Consider the following 18,177-nt stretch of genomic DNA (forward strand, 5'->3'; position numbering starts at 1 on the left):
AGTTCATATGTTGCCTTAGCAATCATTGGTCCCATCTTCTCAGTGGATTTTTATGGCAGCGCTAGTACACTCAGTAATTTTATACTTGAATATAAATAATTTTTGAATCAGAACCAATTTTAATTGAATTGATAATAAGCATATTGACTTGATAATATGTAAGTTATTTATTAGTTCCTAATAAATTGAGAACTAGTAAGTGACCGGGGCTATGGCCAGGGCCAAGTTTGATAACACATAGCCGCGACCGGGGATGAGTTTATGATCAGTACTGCATTAATATTGATAGATCCTATAAAAATAATATTTTTAATTAAAATTTATGATATGAGTTACAATTAAAAACAATACTTTTATAGGATCTATCAGTATAAATGCAACCCTGGTCATAAACTCGGCCGGGGCTGCATTAAAATTGATAGATCCTATAAAATATTGTTTTTAAATAAAATTCATACCATAAATTTTAATTAAAAATAACATTTTTATAGGATCTATCAATATTAATGCAGCCCTGATCATAAACCTGGCCCTGGTCATGGCTATGTGTTATCAAACCTAGCCCCCACCCTGGCCCCGGTCGCTTAGTATTGAGAACTCACTCAAATTTTATTTCATATGTACCTGAAAGAAGAATTGGAAGCCTTTCTTCCCTAACATTTTTGTTGTCAAGCCAATTCATTAAATCTCAATTAAAAATACCAACTTTTGGGGCTTTTTATCTAATCTGCACACATTCTATTTTGTTTCTAAAAATTTAAAGTAAAAAAATGCAAGATTGCTCTAGCGTAGCTCAAGTAGACTCTAAAAGAATCACCTTACGTAATAAAGAACTGAGTGCAGTAGGTGCTATCTTGTTCCTAACTTTCAATAATTTTTGGTGATTTCAGAATACTATGTGGTATAAACACAGTTTTACCAGTTTTCAAGGTTCTTTTGAGAGAATGCTGCTTAGATTCATAACTACATCCATGTTCATTTAAATCATAATCAAGACAAGCTTCATCTGTTTCCATTAAAGTGTTGTTAGAACATCTCAAGATATTTTATTGCCAATCCTTTTCTTTACTGATTCTTTCTTGTTTAGCAACTTTTCTGTTATTACACTTTTTTTCCACAAGGTTATATTTAAGATCAACTGAGCCCATGGATGCCTTCCTATTAGTCATCGTGCTAATCAGAAACTGTTTATCCTCTGCATCAACCAATTTATCTAGCACATTTTGCGGCCAGAATTTGATTGTTTTTGTAAGTTTGTCTTTAAACCCAATAATTTTTTGTGTATTCTTGTCAGTGTTTATATAGGTACGGTCAATTTTCAGCAGGCTTTTTAACTCATGAAATAATGTCATGATTTTCTCTCCCATTTTATTTGGTATAATTGTTTGTATTCTTGCTTGATGATAAAATGGTAGAGTTGATTTAACTTTCATTTGCAGCCTCTCTTTTAGTTTTTGTGGTGAAGTGTGCAAAAAAACATAAAAGTACTTGACAAGCAGTTGGAAGATCTTTGTATATCTTGTCTTATTCAATAGGGATAGTTAATTATTCTAGTTATATAGTTTAGATATTCTAGTATAGAATATCTCTATATTACTCTATATTACTATAAACTCTATATTTTTTTTCTAGTATGGAATATCTTGGGTCTTTTGATTTAGCTATTTTTACCCACCTAACTTGTCAATGTTTTAATTTTTATATATTATCTAAAAAAAATATGGAATAAGTTAATAGTGTGCCTGTAAAATGGCCACAAACAACAGCACAAATTAAAGGAGAAAAAAAACAAGAAAAGTTTTGGATAAAACTGTTTAACTATTTATTTTATTAAAAGAAATTTCTTTTCAGATTTTTGGTAAAAATAATGTAAGGGAAAAAGAGCATTAATTAATATAATATTCCAATTAACATTCTCTTAGGTTAATGCTTTTTCCTATTTATTGACAAATTTTGAAAAAGTGTCAATCTTGAAGCTACTATTGAAATCTGCTACCACTAAACATTGTCCAAAATATAGAAGTTATCGAACACCAGTGAACAAAATCCTCATCTAGCACTGGGAAAAAAGAACACAGCTTACCAAACTAACTTGATAAAATATTATTGTATAACAGATTAAATCAAAAAGTATATTATAAAAAGGTTTAAAAATAGAAAACAAGTTTGTCAAATTTAATTGAAAAACTGGTTTTGAAAAACTGCCAAACCCTATTAAAGAGTATTGAGGAGAACATTCCTAAAATGAAATATGAAATATAGTAATATGCGATTGTTAGACAATACCTTTTTGCTCTTTTGCAAGAAACGATAAAAGAAACAATTGCAGTTAAAAGCAGCTGCACAACCAATAGAAAACTGAAGCAAAATATAACCAAAATAGACTTAAACTTGACTTGAAACCAGAAGGAAAAAATTTTTCATTCCTGTCTGAATCCAAGAGATTACATAGAAAGCACAGTTTTCAACAGAATAATAGTTAAATAATAGATGATTAAAATGTTGAAAGTTTAAAAAATTTTTAAACTTTCTTTTGTTAAACTAAAAGTTTAAAATTTTTAGATTTTTTTTAGTTTCAAGTGTTTTAAATATTTTATCATTAATATTTTTTAGTTTAAAGTGTTTTAAATATTATATCATTAATATTTTTTAGTTTAAAGTGTTTTAAGTATTGTGTCATTAATATTTTTTAGTTTTAAGTGTTTTAAATTATTAATTTAATATGTTAAAAATTATAGTCAAAACAATATTTAAAATAAATAATTTTTTTTTAAATAAAGTTCAAAAATGTCAATCTTTAAATGCTTTGAGCTCTAAATATTGACTTGTTTAGATTAATAAATTTATTTTAATTATTTTAGGTTATTTTTAAAAACTTTAAAAAAATGAAATTTTTAAAAATACTTTCGATAGTTTGAAAGTTTTATTTAAATGTCACATTTAAAAAAAAAAATTTTAAATTTAAAACTTCTCTTTACCCTACCCCATTTTTTAAACGGTGTCAGCTGGTTTAGCAGGTTATAATTTTTTTAAATTTATGAATGCAAATAATAAATTTACATTAAAGGCTTCAATCCTGGTGAAAGTGTTGGTTTACTACTCTGTGTGTTGATTTTTTTCCAAAAAATGTTGGTTAATTTACATAAGGTGTTTTATACTTCAAACCTTCTTCTATCTGATCAACTACATTTGCTCCAATTGCGTGTGTAGCATCAAAACCAACAAAGTGGAAAACAAGAAAAATTTCCACTTTTTCCAAGTTTCTGTATATATACTAATAACAATTGTTGTATGTACTTTATCCAGAGTTGTTTGTTGTTTGGCCTAAGTAAATTCACAAATATAAAATAACAACTTTAAGGTAACCATTGCACATAATGAGTGTTTTTTTTATAATTTATTACTTTGTAAAGTATTAAAATCTTTCCTTACTCAAAAACTTTTTGTTTTTTTGTTTTTATTTTAGATTTGAGTAAACTCGAAATTGTTTATGGCTTTATGCCAATACTTTATACATCAGAAATCATAATTATATATGCTGATATACAGAAGCCATAATTTTTTTCACTATGTGTTTTTTACACTATTAAAAACATTTCTGACATCATGCTTAAATAGGGATCGGCAAATGAATAGGATAAAAGACATATTTAAATGTCACACTTGAAAAAATTTTTATAATATAAAACCTTTCTTTAGCATGCCCCCCCCCCCCCCAAAAAAAAAAAGTTGTAATGGTGTTAGCTAGCTTTTAACTGTGCTTTGTGTAGTTTGAATTTTATGATACTATGTGCTATTGATATATATATATATATATATATATATATATATATATATATATATATATATATATATATATATACTGTAAATTATTGTTTTTAGATTTTGCTTTAGCTTGTTGCCAACAATTTCAGCAGATATATGTGTTAATAGGTAATTTTTTTAACGTATGAACATATTTTGTTAAACAGTTATTATCTTTAGTAATGACTTTCATAAAGAAGTTTAATGTTGTTTCAATTTGCATCATTTCATCAATTCATTTCATTTTAATTTACATTATACATTGCATCATTGTATTTTGTATTGCCATCAAGCTATTATATCTTATAATGTGTTTTGCATAATGTGGATATCTTTTGAAGCGGCATTTAAACCCAAAATTGCTTTCTCTAAAAAGCAAGAAAAAAGAAATCAAATTTATACTCCTGTCATGTAGCAGAAATTTTTTTTTGGAGTTTGTCCTGTAAAAACTCTTTCTGATACTTGACATGAATAACTTGATTGTATAGATGTGTTGAAAACTTTGAAGAGCTGTCTCCATTTTCTACTCTGAAGTAAAACAGCTTTCTTTTTAAAATTTTTTCTAAATTTGTTTTATTTAATAGCTCAAATTTATTTTTTGGTCAAAATTAGTTGTGTGTTTTTTTTAGTTAAATTGCCAGCAACATTCTTTCCTTCATATCGCTTGCTCTAAAGTCATTTAAGTGTAAATCTTTTTCAAAAGATGACATGTTTTAGGATTTTATCAATTGGAGAATCAGAACAAAATTTTATTGGATGGATGGTGTCAGTTTCATTTTCAGAATCAAAGTAGTTGCTTTTTTAAGATAAAGTTTTGGGGTTGATTTCATCAACTATCATATCTGCTGATAATATTTATATATATATAACTATATAAATAAATATTATCAGCAGACAATCTAAAACAATACATTGTCTCAATTTATTTGTTTTTGTCAACATAATCTTCTCTAAGAGTGAAGCTAAACATTATTATAAGCTATACATTATCATAATTGATCTGATGTATATATGTGATAAACAAAATATTGAAACTTATTGAATTTGTTAATCATAACAAGAGGCTAGTCTAACTACTCTTTCTCACCCTCCACTCGTAACAACTATAAGAGTCTAAGTTATTGTCATTCAATTGTGTTATTATTATACTTTTGGTATCAATATTTATTTTGAGTATCCGTTTTAGAAAAATTCACTTTAAGTTTGATTTTGTGTATAGCAATGCACAGAATTTTTTTAAAAATGACTGTTTCTGATTGACTAATTATTATGCAACAATTTACAAAAATAATTATGGATAACTTTTTTTATTATAAAAATTATAACACATTCTCCATTATATAGTGGAAAGAAGTCATTAAATACCATTAAATTATATTGTCAGCCACTGTCTTGAATTGAAAAATAGTTAATCCTAAAGTCTAGTTAAAAAATGTGTTAAAATACATTCTTCGGTTTCTATTGAGTCTTGCATTAGTTTTGAAAGCAAAATAGTTCAAGGTATCACATTTCTGTATTTTTTTTAAAAGCAAAATAGTTGATTGTCAAAGTATTGCATTTTTGTATTTTAGATATGTTCTATTTCTTTGAATTCTAAGTATAAGTTTTTAGATATGTTCTATTTCTTTGAATTCTAAGTATACGTTTTTAGGTATGTTCTATTTCTTTGAATTCTAAGTATAAGTTTTTAGATATGTTCTATTTCTTTGGATTCTAAGTATAAGTTTTTAGATATGTTCTATTTCTTTGAATTCTAAGTATAAGTTTTTAGATATGTTCTATTTCTTTGAATTCTAAGTTTTTAGAAAGTAAAATGAGCAAATTGATGAACAAAATGATTTAAAGCCTCAGAAAAAAAACCTGACTCATAATGAGCCTCAGAGTGAAAGATAAAATATATTGGGATATAAAGACAAAAAGGAGGAGTACACAAATCTGTTTTTTAATAAATGTATGTTCGAGAGAGCTATTTTCCAAGAAATATAAAACAAAAATGTATAATTTTTGTTTTATGTTTATATTTATGGGACAATATAAAAATTTTGGTGTCAAATGAATATATACAAATGTTATCATCATAAATACTATAAGGGTCATAGCAGAGTTTTTTAGATCATTTGCATTCAACAAGCAATGCATTTATGTATCATTAAAATTAACTGTAGTTAGGGTGAACATTGTCCCAGCCTTTAGGTAGGAGAGCACAGCACTAAAATTATTAATTTTAAAATTTTTGCAACCCTAACTATAAGTGAAATCACTATATTTATAGCTGTTTAATAATTAAAAGAGATAAGTTTAGATTAACAACTACATAAATACTTGTAACTATATACAAATATATAAAGCGATAAACTTTTACTTAAAAAGCAAATGTTTATTAAATGGTTCAATTAGTTGAAAATGTGTATTTGTGTGAAACTTTGTACTTGGGTGAAAATGTGTTAAGCACTTATTAAAACATTGCAAAACTTTTTTTTTTTTTGTTGTTGTTTCACCTCCCCAAGGCCAAGAAGGCCACTACAGATGAGGAGGCTACTTAATTATTGTTATAACCCTCTCTCAACTCTATAACTCCGAAACATGAACTTGACAAACAAGGCCACTGCGCAGAGAAACAAGTTGAGCGTGGTACTACCAGGGGCGTGGTGGGGATCGAACTTGGAACCTCTCATTTATAAAGCGAACTTACTGAAACAAAATTTTTTTTTTATAATTTCTGTATTTTTATAGTTCTCGTGGTAAACAACAGGAAAGTTTTGTTCGTTTACTTCTTGGGATTTCTTATTTGCAGGTATTATTTATTTGTCACAGAGAAAAGCTTTTCTTAATTTTCAATATCCCATCAATATATACATATATACATACATACTTTGATTTGCTCTTGATTTGCAAGAGTGGTTTTGTATATTTTTTGCATACATTTTTATTTGGTGAGACTAAATGAACAAAGTTTTTTAAAATTTAATTTAATCTAATGAGGGGAAGTAGACTCCAAAATCCTATTTCAGAACCAAAAAAATTTTTGTTAAGCTTAGAGTTTAAAGCTTTCTTTTTTTTCCAATCTTGAACTTCTATGTTTATTTCATATTCAATTCTACTATAAATGGTTCAACAATACATCTAAAAACTATTAATAAGAAGTGTTGTAATGGTGCAACATATATAGTTTATTGGGGAGGGGAAACATAACTGATTTTAGATTTACTCCCTCCCCATTATTTACCAAATTATTTCCTAAATGCCTAACTTGATTTCACTAAGGAGACATTTTGTTTAATTTAGCCATTATTATAACACCCCTGTGAATATTGGCATTTTCTTGATAAAAAATATTTATTTTCATTTGTAAATGGGGACTTTATTCAAAAAATTTTTATCCAATAATAGAATAATAAATAGAGGTTCAAATGGTTGCAATATTATTCAGAGTTTTTAGGCTTTATATAATCAATTAACAAAATAATCACTTATAATTAATTAACAAAATCCCTTTTGCATCCTGTCAAACTAGTGGCATAACCTTTTTTGCTAATCATTTGCAAGACAACCTACTTCAGTACACTGTAAACACTTTTGTTTCAGTTTAGATTTATGATGATTTAGTCAAGCTATCATTATAACATTTGTGTGATAACATTCATGTTACAAAATTTGTTTTACTTTGCTTTAAATGCTCCAAATTAATAAAAATTTAAAATTTGTTTTTGATTTTATTTTCCTGAAATGTCAAAAAGTTCTTTGATTAAAAGTTGGAAAGCTTTATCAGTATTTACGAAAGCTATAACAATAGTTGTTTTTTTTTCTATATAATACTCTGACCTCTCAATTTCAAATGGATTATGAATAAAGCATGAAGTAACAGATCAAAATAGTAAAAATTAAAGCTTGAAATGACAGATTAAAATATTATGTGTTCAAATGAAAAATGAAATGTTAAAATGCCTTATAAATTTTGTATAAAATTTATAAAATTACTTTTATAAATTTTTATATATTTAAATTACTTTTTTTGATTTCTATTCTGACAATGAATTACAAAAAAAAAAAAAAATACCAAATACTAGTAATATATAGATAATGGGTCACCCATGAATTGTCACACAACTTTAAACTGTTTTTGATGACTTAGTGGTTTTATAGGGTGGTAATGTCTACAAATTGATGACTTAGTGATTTAAAGGGTTGTAATGTCTACAAATTGATGGCTTAGTGATTTTAATGTCTATAAATGGGATGGTGTAGTGCATCAGTTTGTAGATTTTGGTCGTTTTGTTAATGGTCACAATATATTTTTGTTCACTAACAAACTTCTAATATCTTTAGTCTAGCAATTTACTCTCTGACAATACAGATTTCAATCCTCTTGTTCTACTCATGACAACCTTTACAAATGCATGGCATATCAAATGTTCTTGACATATCATAGGTATTTGATAAAGTCTGGAATGCTGGTTTTTATAACATTCTTGCTTCATAAGGTGTATCTGGGTAAGTTTTTAAAATTTCTAATTGTAGTATTAAAGTTGTCCTAGACATCCATTTCCTGTAAGTTCTGGGATACCGAAAAGTTTCACCCTTGATCCTGTGTCCTTCCTTATCTATATTAATGAGCTTTCTCATAATATTCCTTCTAAAGTGACTCTGTTTGCAGATCAAACAACTATATACTCCAGTCTTTATTAGAAGTCATCACTTTGGTGGCCTAGAACAGGAGCTAATTTTGAATGTGACCACTCTTTTGTGACAGCTTGGGGCCTGCATTGGCTGGTTAGTTTTACACCTAAACAAAACTTTTTACTGCTATAATTATCAGAATATTGTTGATAGAATATTTATGACATCACTCTTACTGAGTCCTCTACATCTTCTCTGACTATCATTCGCTACTAAGATCTCATGGAAACCATATATACAACCAACTTCAAAAGTTAGCATCTGTTAAGGTTGCTTATCTTTATTGTACTCATCCATTCTCTAACTCTATAAATCTAATATTCCTCTTTCTATGGAATACTATTATAATATTTGGGCTGGTTCTCCTAATAAAACTTTGTCTTGTTTAGATAAGGTCCAAAATTGCATTTTAAATGAGGTTGGAATAGCTCTAGCTGCCAAGCATGAGTCTCTAAGTTACATCCTTTTACTGTAACTGTTTCTTCATTTTCAAACAAATTTTGTTCATCTAGTTTTTTCCTCAAACATCTGTGCTTTGGAGTTCTATCTTTTTTTTATGTTTTTCTGACTTTGCAGTTTAATAAATCTTCTGTCAACTGCTTCTTGCATTTTATTTGCAACTCTTTTCTTTATTTTTCTGTAAACTTAAATGTTTGTATTTTTTGTACTTAAATAGTTGTTTGTAGTTTTTGTACTTAAAGAGTGGGTTGCTTGTAGTTTTGTTAGTAGTGAGTTCAATTAAAAAAATGCAAAAATATTTTTCTATTTTTTTGTAAATAAGTTCATAAGAATTTGATATTACTCAGATTCTACTAAGAGGTTATTAAGATGTTGCTAAGATTATAACAGTTATTAATTTGACATTAATGTATGCTCTTTAGCATGTACTTTATTTACATTTGTTTTGCATGAAATGAAACATTTTTTTATTATTTTATATTTAAATGTTATTTATATTTGCATTTTTTTTAGTTTACAATGATACAATTATGTTTATTTAATATTTAATTACTAGACTCCGGTAGCAATTGCTTTACTTGAAAAATTGCCTGAGATAAGCATAGACGAGGAGCTGATAAAGACAGCTGAGGAACTAGGTGATATTAACCTTCATCAGAGAATGGTTGACCAATTACGTTGGTTAGATAAAATATATGATAGCAAGGTTGGGAACAGTTTTTTTCTTTACTTTATTTTAAATTACTTAAACAAAATTACATGTATACATACAAGCATGCATGTGTTCATACATAATGTATGTATGTATGTATGTATGTATGTATGTATGTATGTATGTATGTATGTATGTATGTATGTATGTATGTATGTATGTATGCATGTATGTATGTATGTATGTATGTATGTATGTATGTATGTATGTATGTATCTATGTATGTATGCATGTATGTATGTATGTATGTATATGTATGTATGTATGTATGTATGTATGTATCTATGTATGTATGCATGTATGTATGTATGTATGTATATGTATGTATGTATGTATGTATGTATGTATATATGTATGTATGTATGTTTGTATGTATGTATGTATGTATGTATGTATGTATATATGTATGTATGTATGTATGTATGTATGTATGTATGTATGTATGTATGTATGTATGTATGTATGTATATATGTAAAAATGTATGTATGAATGTATGTATGTATTTATGTACGCTTTTGATTTTCAGAAGAAGTTTTATAAAGAAAAAAATTTATTAGTAGATGAAAATCTAACAAATTTCCTAAACTTCAAATACATCATTAATAGTAAATATGTGTAGCCTGCATCATTACATATGTGTAGCCTGCATAACCTGTCATGTCTAACTAAACTTTGTTTAGAACTGCAATTTTTGTCACCATTTTATCAGTAGTTTATCCTTGATAAATCTTATCAGATACACTCACTATTCCTATTTTTTGTTTAAGATTGTTGCTTTTTTTTTATGTTTAAGAGTACATCCAACCATCATCTTTTTAATTCTTTATAGATGCTGGACATCATTAACTTTTATTTCCCATCATCCACTGCCATACATCATAACAATCTAGACAAATTGGGTGTAAAATTTTCTTTTAATTTGCATAATGATGCAGGTCTTGCTATTAGATGTAGATAGGTATACCTTACATTTGCCCTAATTATTTCAATCACTTTGACTTTTACTCAATATTCAATAACATAGTAAAACATATAACATAATAAAATACATTTTTTTACATTCAAAAAATATTTAAGAGCACCTTGTACTACTTCTCCTTGTATACCTCTGCTTCACCTGGGAACCCATTACTTATAAACTGTACAAACAGTAGAGTTCTTTAACTCCTTTTCTACACGCTCCATGTGACCATTCCCAGTATTTTTTAGTTACTCATTTTTAATTTTACAATGCATAACTTTGCTTAAGCATAACAATGCTTTTGATTTCTTTATGTTTATCTTAAGCTATTTTTCTTCCATTCTCTTCAACACGGAAATCTTAATATTATTTCTTTTGTCTGCATAAGTTATCTGTTTAAAATAACTAGCATGATAAATCAGAATTTTTTAGAGAGTGCCTCTAAAGCAATAAAAAAAAAAAACTGAACACAGAATCTAGATGCATACTAACCTTTACTTTAAAACTGTTGCTGTTTTTTTTCTTTTTAATTGACATTTTTATATGTATCCATGAAAACTGTTAACAACCATTCATCGTCTAAATACCTCAAAGTTTATCATACTACCTTTCTTGGCACTCTAAGTATTTCAAGATTAAAAAATGTTATCCATAAATTTTTTTCTATTCCAAAAATTTTCTTGAACAAATGTGTGTTGTTTTATATTTTACATTTTAACATATCTTACATTTTTTGAAACTTTTTTTCCTGGTCTGAAACAAAACTGAATGTTATTGATAAATACACTACATTTTAGTTTGTTGGTGATAATTATTTTTAAAGTATTTAAAAATGATTATTTCCAACTTTACCTGGGTCCTCTGAATAGCTGATTTTACTTCATTACAGGGTAGCAGTTCTGTTGGTCTGCAAACCTTATTTACTGCTAAAAACTTTTTTTTTTATGTCAATACACTCTTCATATAGCAATTTTTTAAAATAAGCATTTTGAACATTTCTTTGCATTTCTTTTGTCCTCTAAGTTTAGAATTTCTCCAAGTACTTTCTATTTATCTAATTGAGCTTTGTATACAGCTTGTTTTGTCTTGCACTTTGCCTAGCCATACAAGAGCTTGGCTTCTTCATTCTCAGATTTCTACATTCAACCACCCTGATTTTATTTGTCTTTGAAAATCTGTTTTTTCTTTTTAGAAAAATCTTTAACTTTTCTTTATCTTTTTGCATTTCTTTGTTTTGATGCAATTTCTGCTCCCAGAACCTTTTTCTAAAAGTATGTACTCCCTCAAAGCCATCTGTGGCTGAACCATGCAATTAACCTCTCATTTTCTCTAACATTTTTAAAAACATTAATAAGAACAATTTAGAATTCTCATTTATATATATTTTTCTTATATTTGTATAGCCTTCAAATTCTCTATATTTGAATCTTATTTAAAATATTCAGCGCATTAAAACCAGGGTTGCTCTTGCAAAAGCAGCAAAATAATATATTACTGAAACGTGCAAAATATATTGCTATAACATTTTAGTACCAAAATGAGTATTAAAATATCAATAATGAGTAGGTCCACCTTTATTTTTAATTACTTCAGCCAACCGGGCATAGTGTCAACAAACTTCTTGCAATCAACAGCAGTAATTCTAGTCCAAGCAGCAGAAATAAAGTCCCAAAGTTCATGGGGTTCAAATCCGGTGACTGGGGTGGCCAGTGCAAGACTTGAACACCATTAGCAGATAGAAAATCTTTAGCCACTTTGGACGTGTACTTAGGATCATTGTCTTGCTGAAAGATCCATGGAAAAGTTGCAGGAAACAATGCTGTTGCTGAAGGTAGCAAATGCTTTCGCAAAATATCTCTTTACATGGCACCATTCATGATTCCTTCCACCTGATGCAACTGGCCCGGCCCAAAAGATGACATACAACCCCAAACCATGATGCTACCACCACCATGCTTTACAGTTCCCTGCAAACATTCCGGTTTATATGATTCATTTTGACGACGCCAAACAAAAATACGTTGAGAATCATTACCAGCTAAATTAAATTTGGACTCATCAGACCACAACACCGTTTGCCAATCAGTAACACTAAAATGCAAAAATTTGTGTGCAAATTTGAGACACTTCTGCTGATTAATTTTGGAGATAAAAGGCTTTTTAATAGCAACACGACCATTCAAACCTTGTTTATTCAAATGACAACGAACAGATTTTGGAGATATTAAAGGTCCACCAACATCATGCCACTGTCGAGACAAAATTTTGGGAGAAAGGCGACGATTTGTTAGGACCAGGCGTTTTAAGGTTCTATTTTGATGTAAAGTTGACATTCTAGGACGGCCACATCTGGGTTTGTCCGTGGATGTATTTGATTCCAAATGTTTCTTATATGCATTTTGTATAGCATGGCGACTTTTTTTCAAATTTTTGGCTATATCATTTAGGCTTAAGCCACTAATTTCCTTCAAAGCCACCACCTGGGCCCGAACAGTTGAATCAAGGCTTTTAGCTTTGCCCATTTCAGAAAATATTTTCACTTAAACTCTAAAATAAAAACGAAAATAACATTAAATACATTATCTAACTAGTGTACACATTCCAAAAAGTAGCATAAATAACAACTGAATTAACCAAAACATTGATACGAATACATCATAAAGTTACCAAAATATGTTAAAATGTTCAAAAATTGGCTATAAAGTTAAAGAACTCATGAAAGTCAATATTTATATTTGGTTTAATACACAATTATTCATGAAAATCAATAGATTCGTACCTTGTCAAATTACTATATGCATTGTTATGTTTATAATGTTAACCTCACCATACTTATGCCGCAAAATGATGAAAAAAACAGGTGGTTCTAAACTTATGACCAGTACTGTATATATATATATATACATATTATATTATTATTATTATTATTATTATTATTATTATATATATATATAATAATAATAATAATAATAATAATAATAATAATATAATATATATATATATATATATATATATATATATATATATATATATATATATATATATATATATATATATATATATATATATATATAAATATATATTACACGTTAGCAAAAGAGAAAATCAAACAAATAAGAAAAATCATGAAAGCAAAACAATTAATAATTATTAAAAAGCTCAAACTTTTTCAGTGTCCTTGCATTTCAATGAATTTGAAAGATGTAAAAATTTTAGAATTTCCACGGAACAAGTTTATAAAGTTAAGCTCATATGGGTCAAATCTAAAGAAAAAGTTATTTTCTACTTTTTAGTCTGAACTGAAGAAAAAGTTATTTTCTACTTTTTAGTCTGAACTGAAGAAAAAGTTATTTTCTACTTTTTAGTCTGAAGAATTTTTTTAAAAAGATTTTTTTGATTATTATTATTTTACACTTTTTAGTCTTATGAAAGTTTATATTGATGAAATGCAAATGATAATTTATCTATACTTATACATTTATCATTCACAACCGAACTTAAAAACCTGTTACTTTAATGGAACACATGCAGTTGTGGAAACCTAAGGAAGTTAGGAGAAAAGGTTTTATTAGATTATATTGAAGTTACCTAAAACTATTAAAAGGTGCTAAACAGATGTCCAGTATTAAAGTAAGAAATTCAAGCAAAAACTCGTTTTTATTAATTTCATCATTAATATAGTAGAACAAAGACTGAGCCAAATGTTAAAAAACAGTAGAAAATGGGTAATCTAATTTAAAAAGCTCCATGGAATTGGGGATAAAAAACTCACTTAATAGAAAGGTAATATGAAGCATGGCTATGTGAAAAATATGTTGATGGCATAATTGAAACATTAAAAGTATGTATATGTGTGTGCTTCTTATTTAGAAAATAAACTGGAGGCTTAAATGGTATAAGAAATCTAATGTAAAGAGATGTGTATTTTTTGAATATATTCTTTATTCAAAATCATACCACAGAAAGATGTATATATATATAAATATATGTATGAAATATATGTTTGTTATATATATATATATATATATATATATATATATATATATATATATATATATATATATATATATATATATATATATATATATATATATATATATATATATATATATGTAAATACATATATATATATATATATATATATACCATTTATATATATATACCATCTTTTATAGATGTATGTAAATATAAATACATCTATGAAAGATGGTATATATATATAAATGGTATATATATATATATATATATATATATGTATATATATATATATATGTAAATATATATATATATATGTATATATATATATATATATATATATATATATATATATATATATATATATATATATATATATATATATATATATATATATATATATATATATATATATATACAGTATTGTGAATAAGTTTTAGACCACTTACATTTTTTTTTTAAATCCCGGAGAATTCTTCTCTAAAATTTAAGTTTGTAGTTCTAAATTATAAACTTTTTAAAACAGATGTATTTCACTCAAAATATGGAACAATTACAAACTTTTTAATGTCAAACTTCATAAAAAACTCTTAATATTTACTATGTCCTCCTTTTGCCTCAATCCCAGCCGATATTCGCCAGGGAATAGATTCATACAAATTAGTTATAAAATCCTGGGGTATGTTGTGCCATTCTCTTTGAAGTACTTCAAAACATTCTTCAGCATTTCAGGGAGCATGTTTGACCTGCTTTCTGTCCAGGTAATCCCAAGTATGCTTAATTATATTCATATGGACTCTGGGCAAATATGCTCAATTATATATCAATATGGGGAGGCCAGGTCATCAATTCCAGTACTCCTTCCTCTGCCATTTCATTTAAGTAATTTTTTGCCACTTTGGAACAATGTTTTGGGTCAGTGTCCTGTTGCAGAATAAAATTATGACCTATTAGTCTCATTCCGGATGATACAGCATGGTGCCTTAGTATATCCACATAATGTTCTCCAGTGAGTCGCCCCCCTATTTTGATCAAATCACCTACTCCAGATGAAGATAAACAGCCCCAAGAGTGTTTAATAGTATGGTTTAAACACTCGGGCTGATAGGCTTCTTCAATTCTTCAAACATATTGGCGTTCTTTCAAATTCCAAAAATTTCGAATTTGGATTCATTGGTGTACAGAACCCAATTAAACATTTCCTGAGCCCAGTCTTTGTGTTATTTTGCATATTTAAGTCGTTTTTCTTTATTTCCACAACTTTGGTTTTTAAGTAGTTTAGTAATTATACAAACTCAAAAATAAAAACGACTAGTTGAAATTTAATTTTTAGATAAATATACCAGTAAAAAGTTTGATTGCTATGGGAGTAACTAAGCAAATTTCTTTACTCAATTAATAAAATTAATTTTTCAACTATATTTTGTTATTAAAACCATATTATGTTATATATGGTTGAAAAGTTAAACTTTATAAAAAGTTAGCTAATAAAATAAAAATAAATTTTTTTGATGGAAATCGCAAGGTTCAGGCTTTCACCATATCCAGGACTTGTGATGAAGAAAATCGTCAAGCGTGTTATATCGCGCTTGTAAAATTAGAATATGTTTTCAACGGGCGTGATTATGTGCGCTCGAGATAACATCGGCGAGCGCGATCATGAAAATTGCTAAAGGCGATACTCATAAAAAGCTTTTTCTTTTTTATATCTTTTTTTATTTTTTACATAATTCTTTCGTCAAAAAATGTTTGAATTAGTATCACACTTATGAAACTACTTCAACGAAAGAGATTTTTATACTCCCAAACTTCTTGTATATTGTCAGATCGCAATTTTATTTTTAACTATTTATGTTATAAAAAAATAATATCAAACAAAAACACAACTTCTTATTGATTTAGTATTGAAGTATAATTTAGTGACTTAGTTTTGCTTTGTTGTTTTGATATATGTATTTTAAAATGTTACTCTGTAAACTTAATTAACGGTTAATGGTTTTTATAATGGTTTTATTCAAGTTAATTATTTAATTTTTTTCTAAAATTTCTTTTTTAAATTACATTTTTTTATCTTAAAAATATAACACAAAAATATTTTGAAATAATAATAAATAAGAAAAATAACTTTTCATTTAATAAATATTGACATCATTACTTAGTTTTCTTTTCGAATGTCCTTAATTGCGAACATTCTAAACAACAGAATCGTTTTAAATTTGAGTTAAAATAAATAATAGTTAATAAAAAATCTATACTATTAACAAAAACTAATTTTAAAAATTACTCTATTATTAATATTTATTTTTATTATAAACGATGTGTGGAATATTACAAACAATAAATCAAATAAATTTTACTTGATATTTTCACAAGATTAAAAATACTCTACGGTTTTAATTTTTTTATAATAATTTTCTAATTTTTTATTCTTATCTTATTTGCGCATTTTTGTATTCACATTGTGTTTCCATGTGCACATTCCATTATTGAAATTAGTGACGATTAACGACTTTAAACTGCTCATTCATTACTTTAGTGCAAAAGAGAACGACGTTGTGCTTTTTATATTTTATATCAGTTGTTTGATAACAGAATATCTTTAATAAAAAATCTTTTTTAAATATTTTATGAAATTAAAAAAATAATCTTGAACTATTGGACGAGCGTTATTTTATGCGCTCGTTATAAGCTGAACGAGCGTTGTTTATTGCACCTAGAATGTTTGAAAATACCGTTTATGGGCGCGTTTTACGAGCGGAGCGCAATCGCGCTTGCTTTATCACAAGCCCTGATATCAAAGAACTCATATTTAACAGCAACATGTAATATGTTTTGTAAATCTTGATTGTTTTTTATCATAATAATTTATATTTTTTATATTTTTTGATATAAATTAATTTTTTTTTTTTTGAAAAAAGGTACTTGTGGAAAAAGTCTTTGAAATAATATCTATCTCTGATGTAAATGTTCAACGTGAAATTATTTTGTGTGTGCCAGATTTTATGGATGAAAGCAACCATGAGGAAGTGGTTGGTAACCTTCAGTAAGTTGTTAGTGATTAATCAAAAAAAGCTCCATGTTTTGCTGCTAAAACTTTTTTTGATGAATTTGTATCTAGTTAATTTGTCAAAAACCTTTTGTCCTTAAAACTGGTTCTTGCAAAATAACCTAGCAATACACCTATCAAATAAGATTTTTGTTTATTTTGTTAAAATCAGTTATATGGACCGTTTATTTTGAAAGTGGTGTAAGTCCATTTTTCAAAAAAAGTTAGAAATCACATAACTTACATTTAACTTAGTGTGCACTTTTTATTTATTAACAATTTACAGTTAGTATTTAAACATATCCATATGCTTTGATCAATTTAAAATTCGTTAATATATGAAATTGCATAACAATTGATTATGAAAATGGTGTAAGTCCATTTTCTTTAGAATTACTCATTAAGCGCTTATAAAAAGTTTAACCGCAAAAGCGTAATTTGACATGGATGAACATTAGGATGGAACAAAAAAACTGTTAGCCACAGAAGTGCTTAATATTGCATGTTTTAACATGTCCCAAGAATTTGCATAATTGCAAATC

At 27.1% G+C, this 18,177-nt stretch overlaps 1 protein-coding gene across 2 annotated transcripts in view; it reads left to right on the forward strand.

Moving 5' to 3' along the window:
- LOC105844068 (Fanconi anemia group D2 protein) overlaps positions 1 to 18,177 on the forward strand; it is a 119,391-nt gene that overhangs the window by 22,097 nt on the left and 79,117 nt on the right. For both annotated transcript variants that reach the window (XM_065817679.1, XM_065817680.1), the window contains exons 5-8: positions 3,883 to 3,933; positions 6,538 to 6,598; positions 9,497 to 9,646; positions 17,508 to 17,632. In XM_065817679.1, coding sequence (XP_065673751.1) covers positions 3,883 to 3,933; positions 6,538 to 6,598; positions 9,497 to 9,646; positions 17,508 to 17,632 — 387 coding nt within the window. The remainder of the gene's footprint in view (positions 1 to 3,882; positions 3,934 to 6,537; positions 6,599 to 9,496; positions 9,647 to 17,507; positions 17,633 to 18,177) is intronic.

The sequence above is a fragment of the Hydra vulgaris genome, chromosome 14 (genome assembly GCF_038396675.1).
Source record: "Hydra vulgaris chromosome 14, alternate assembly HydraT2T_AEP".
In the NCBI taxonomy this organism is placed as follows: Eukaryota; Metazoa; Cnidaria; class Hydrozoa; order Anthoathecata; family Hydridae; genus Hydra; species Hydra vulgaris.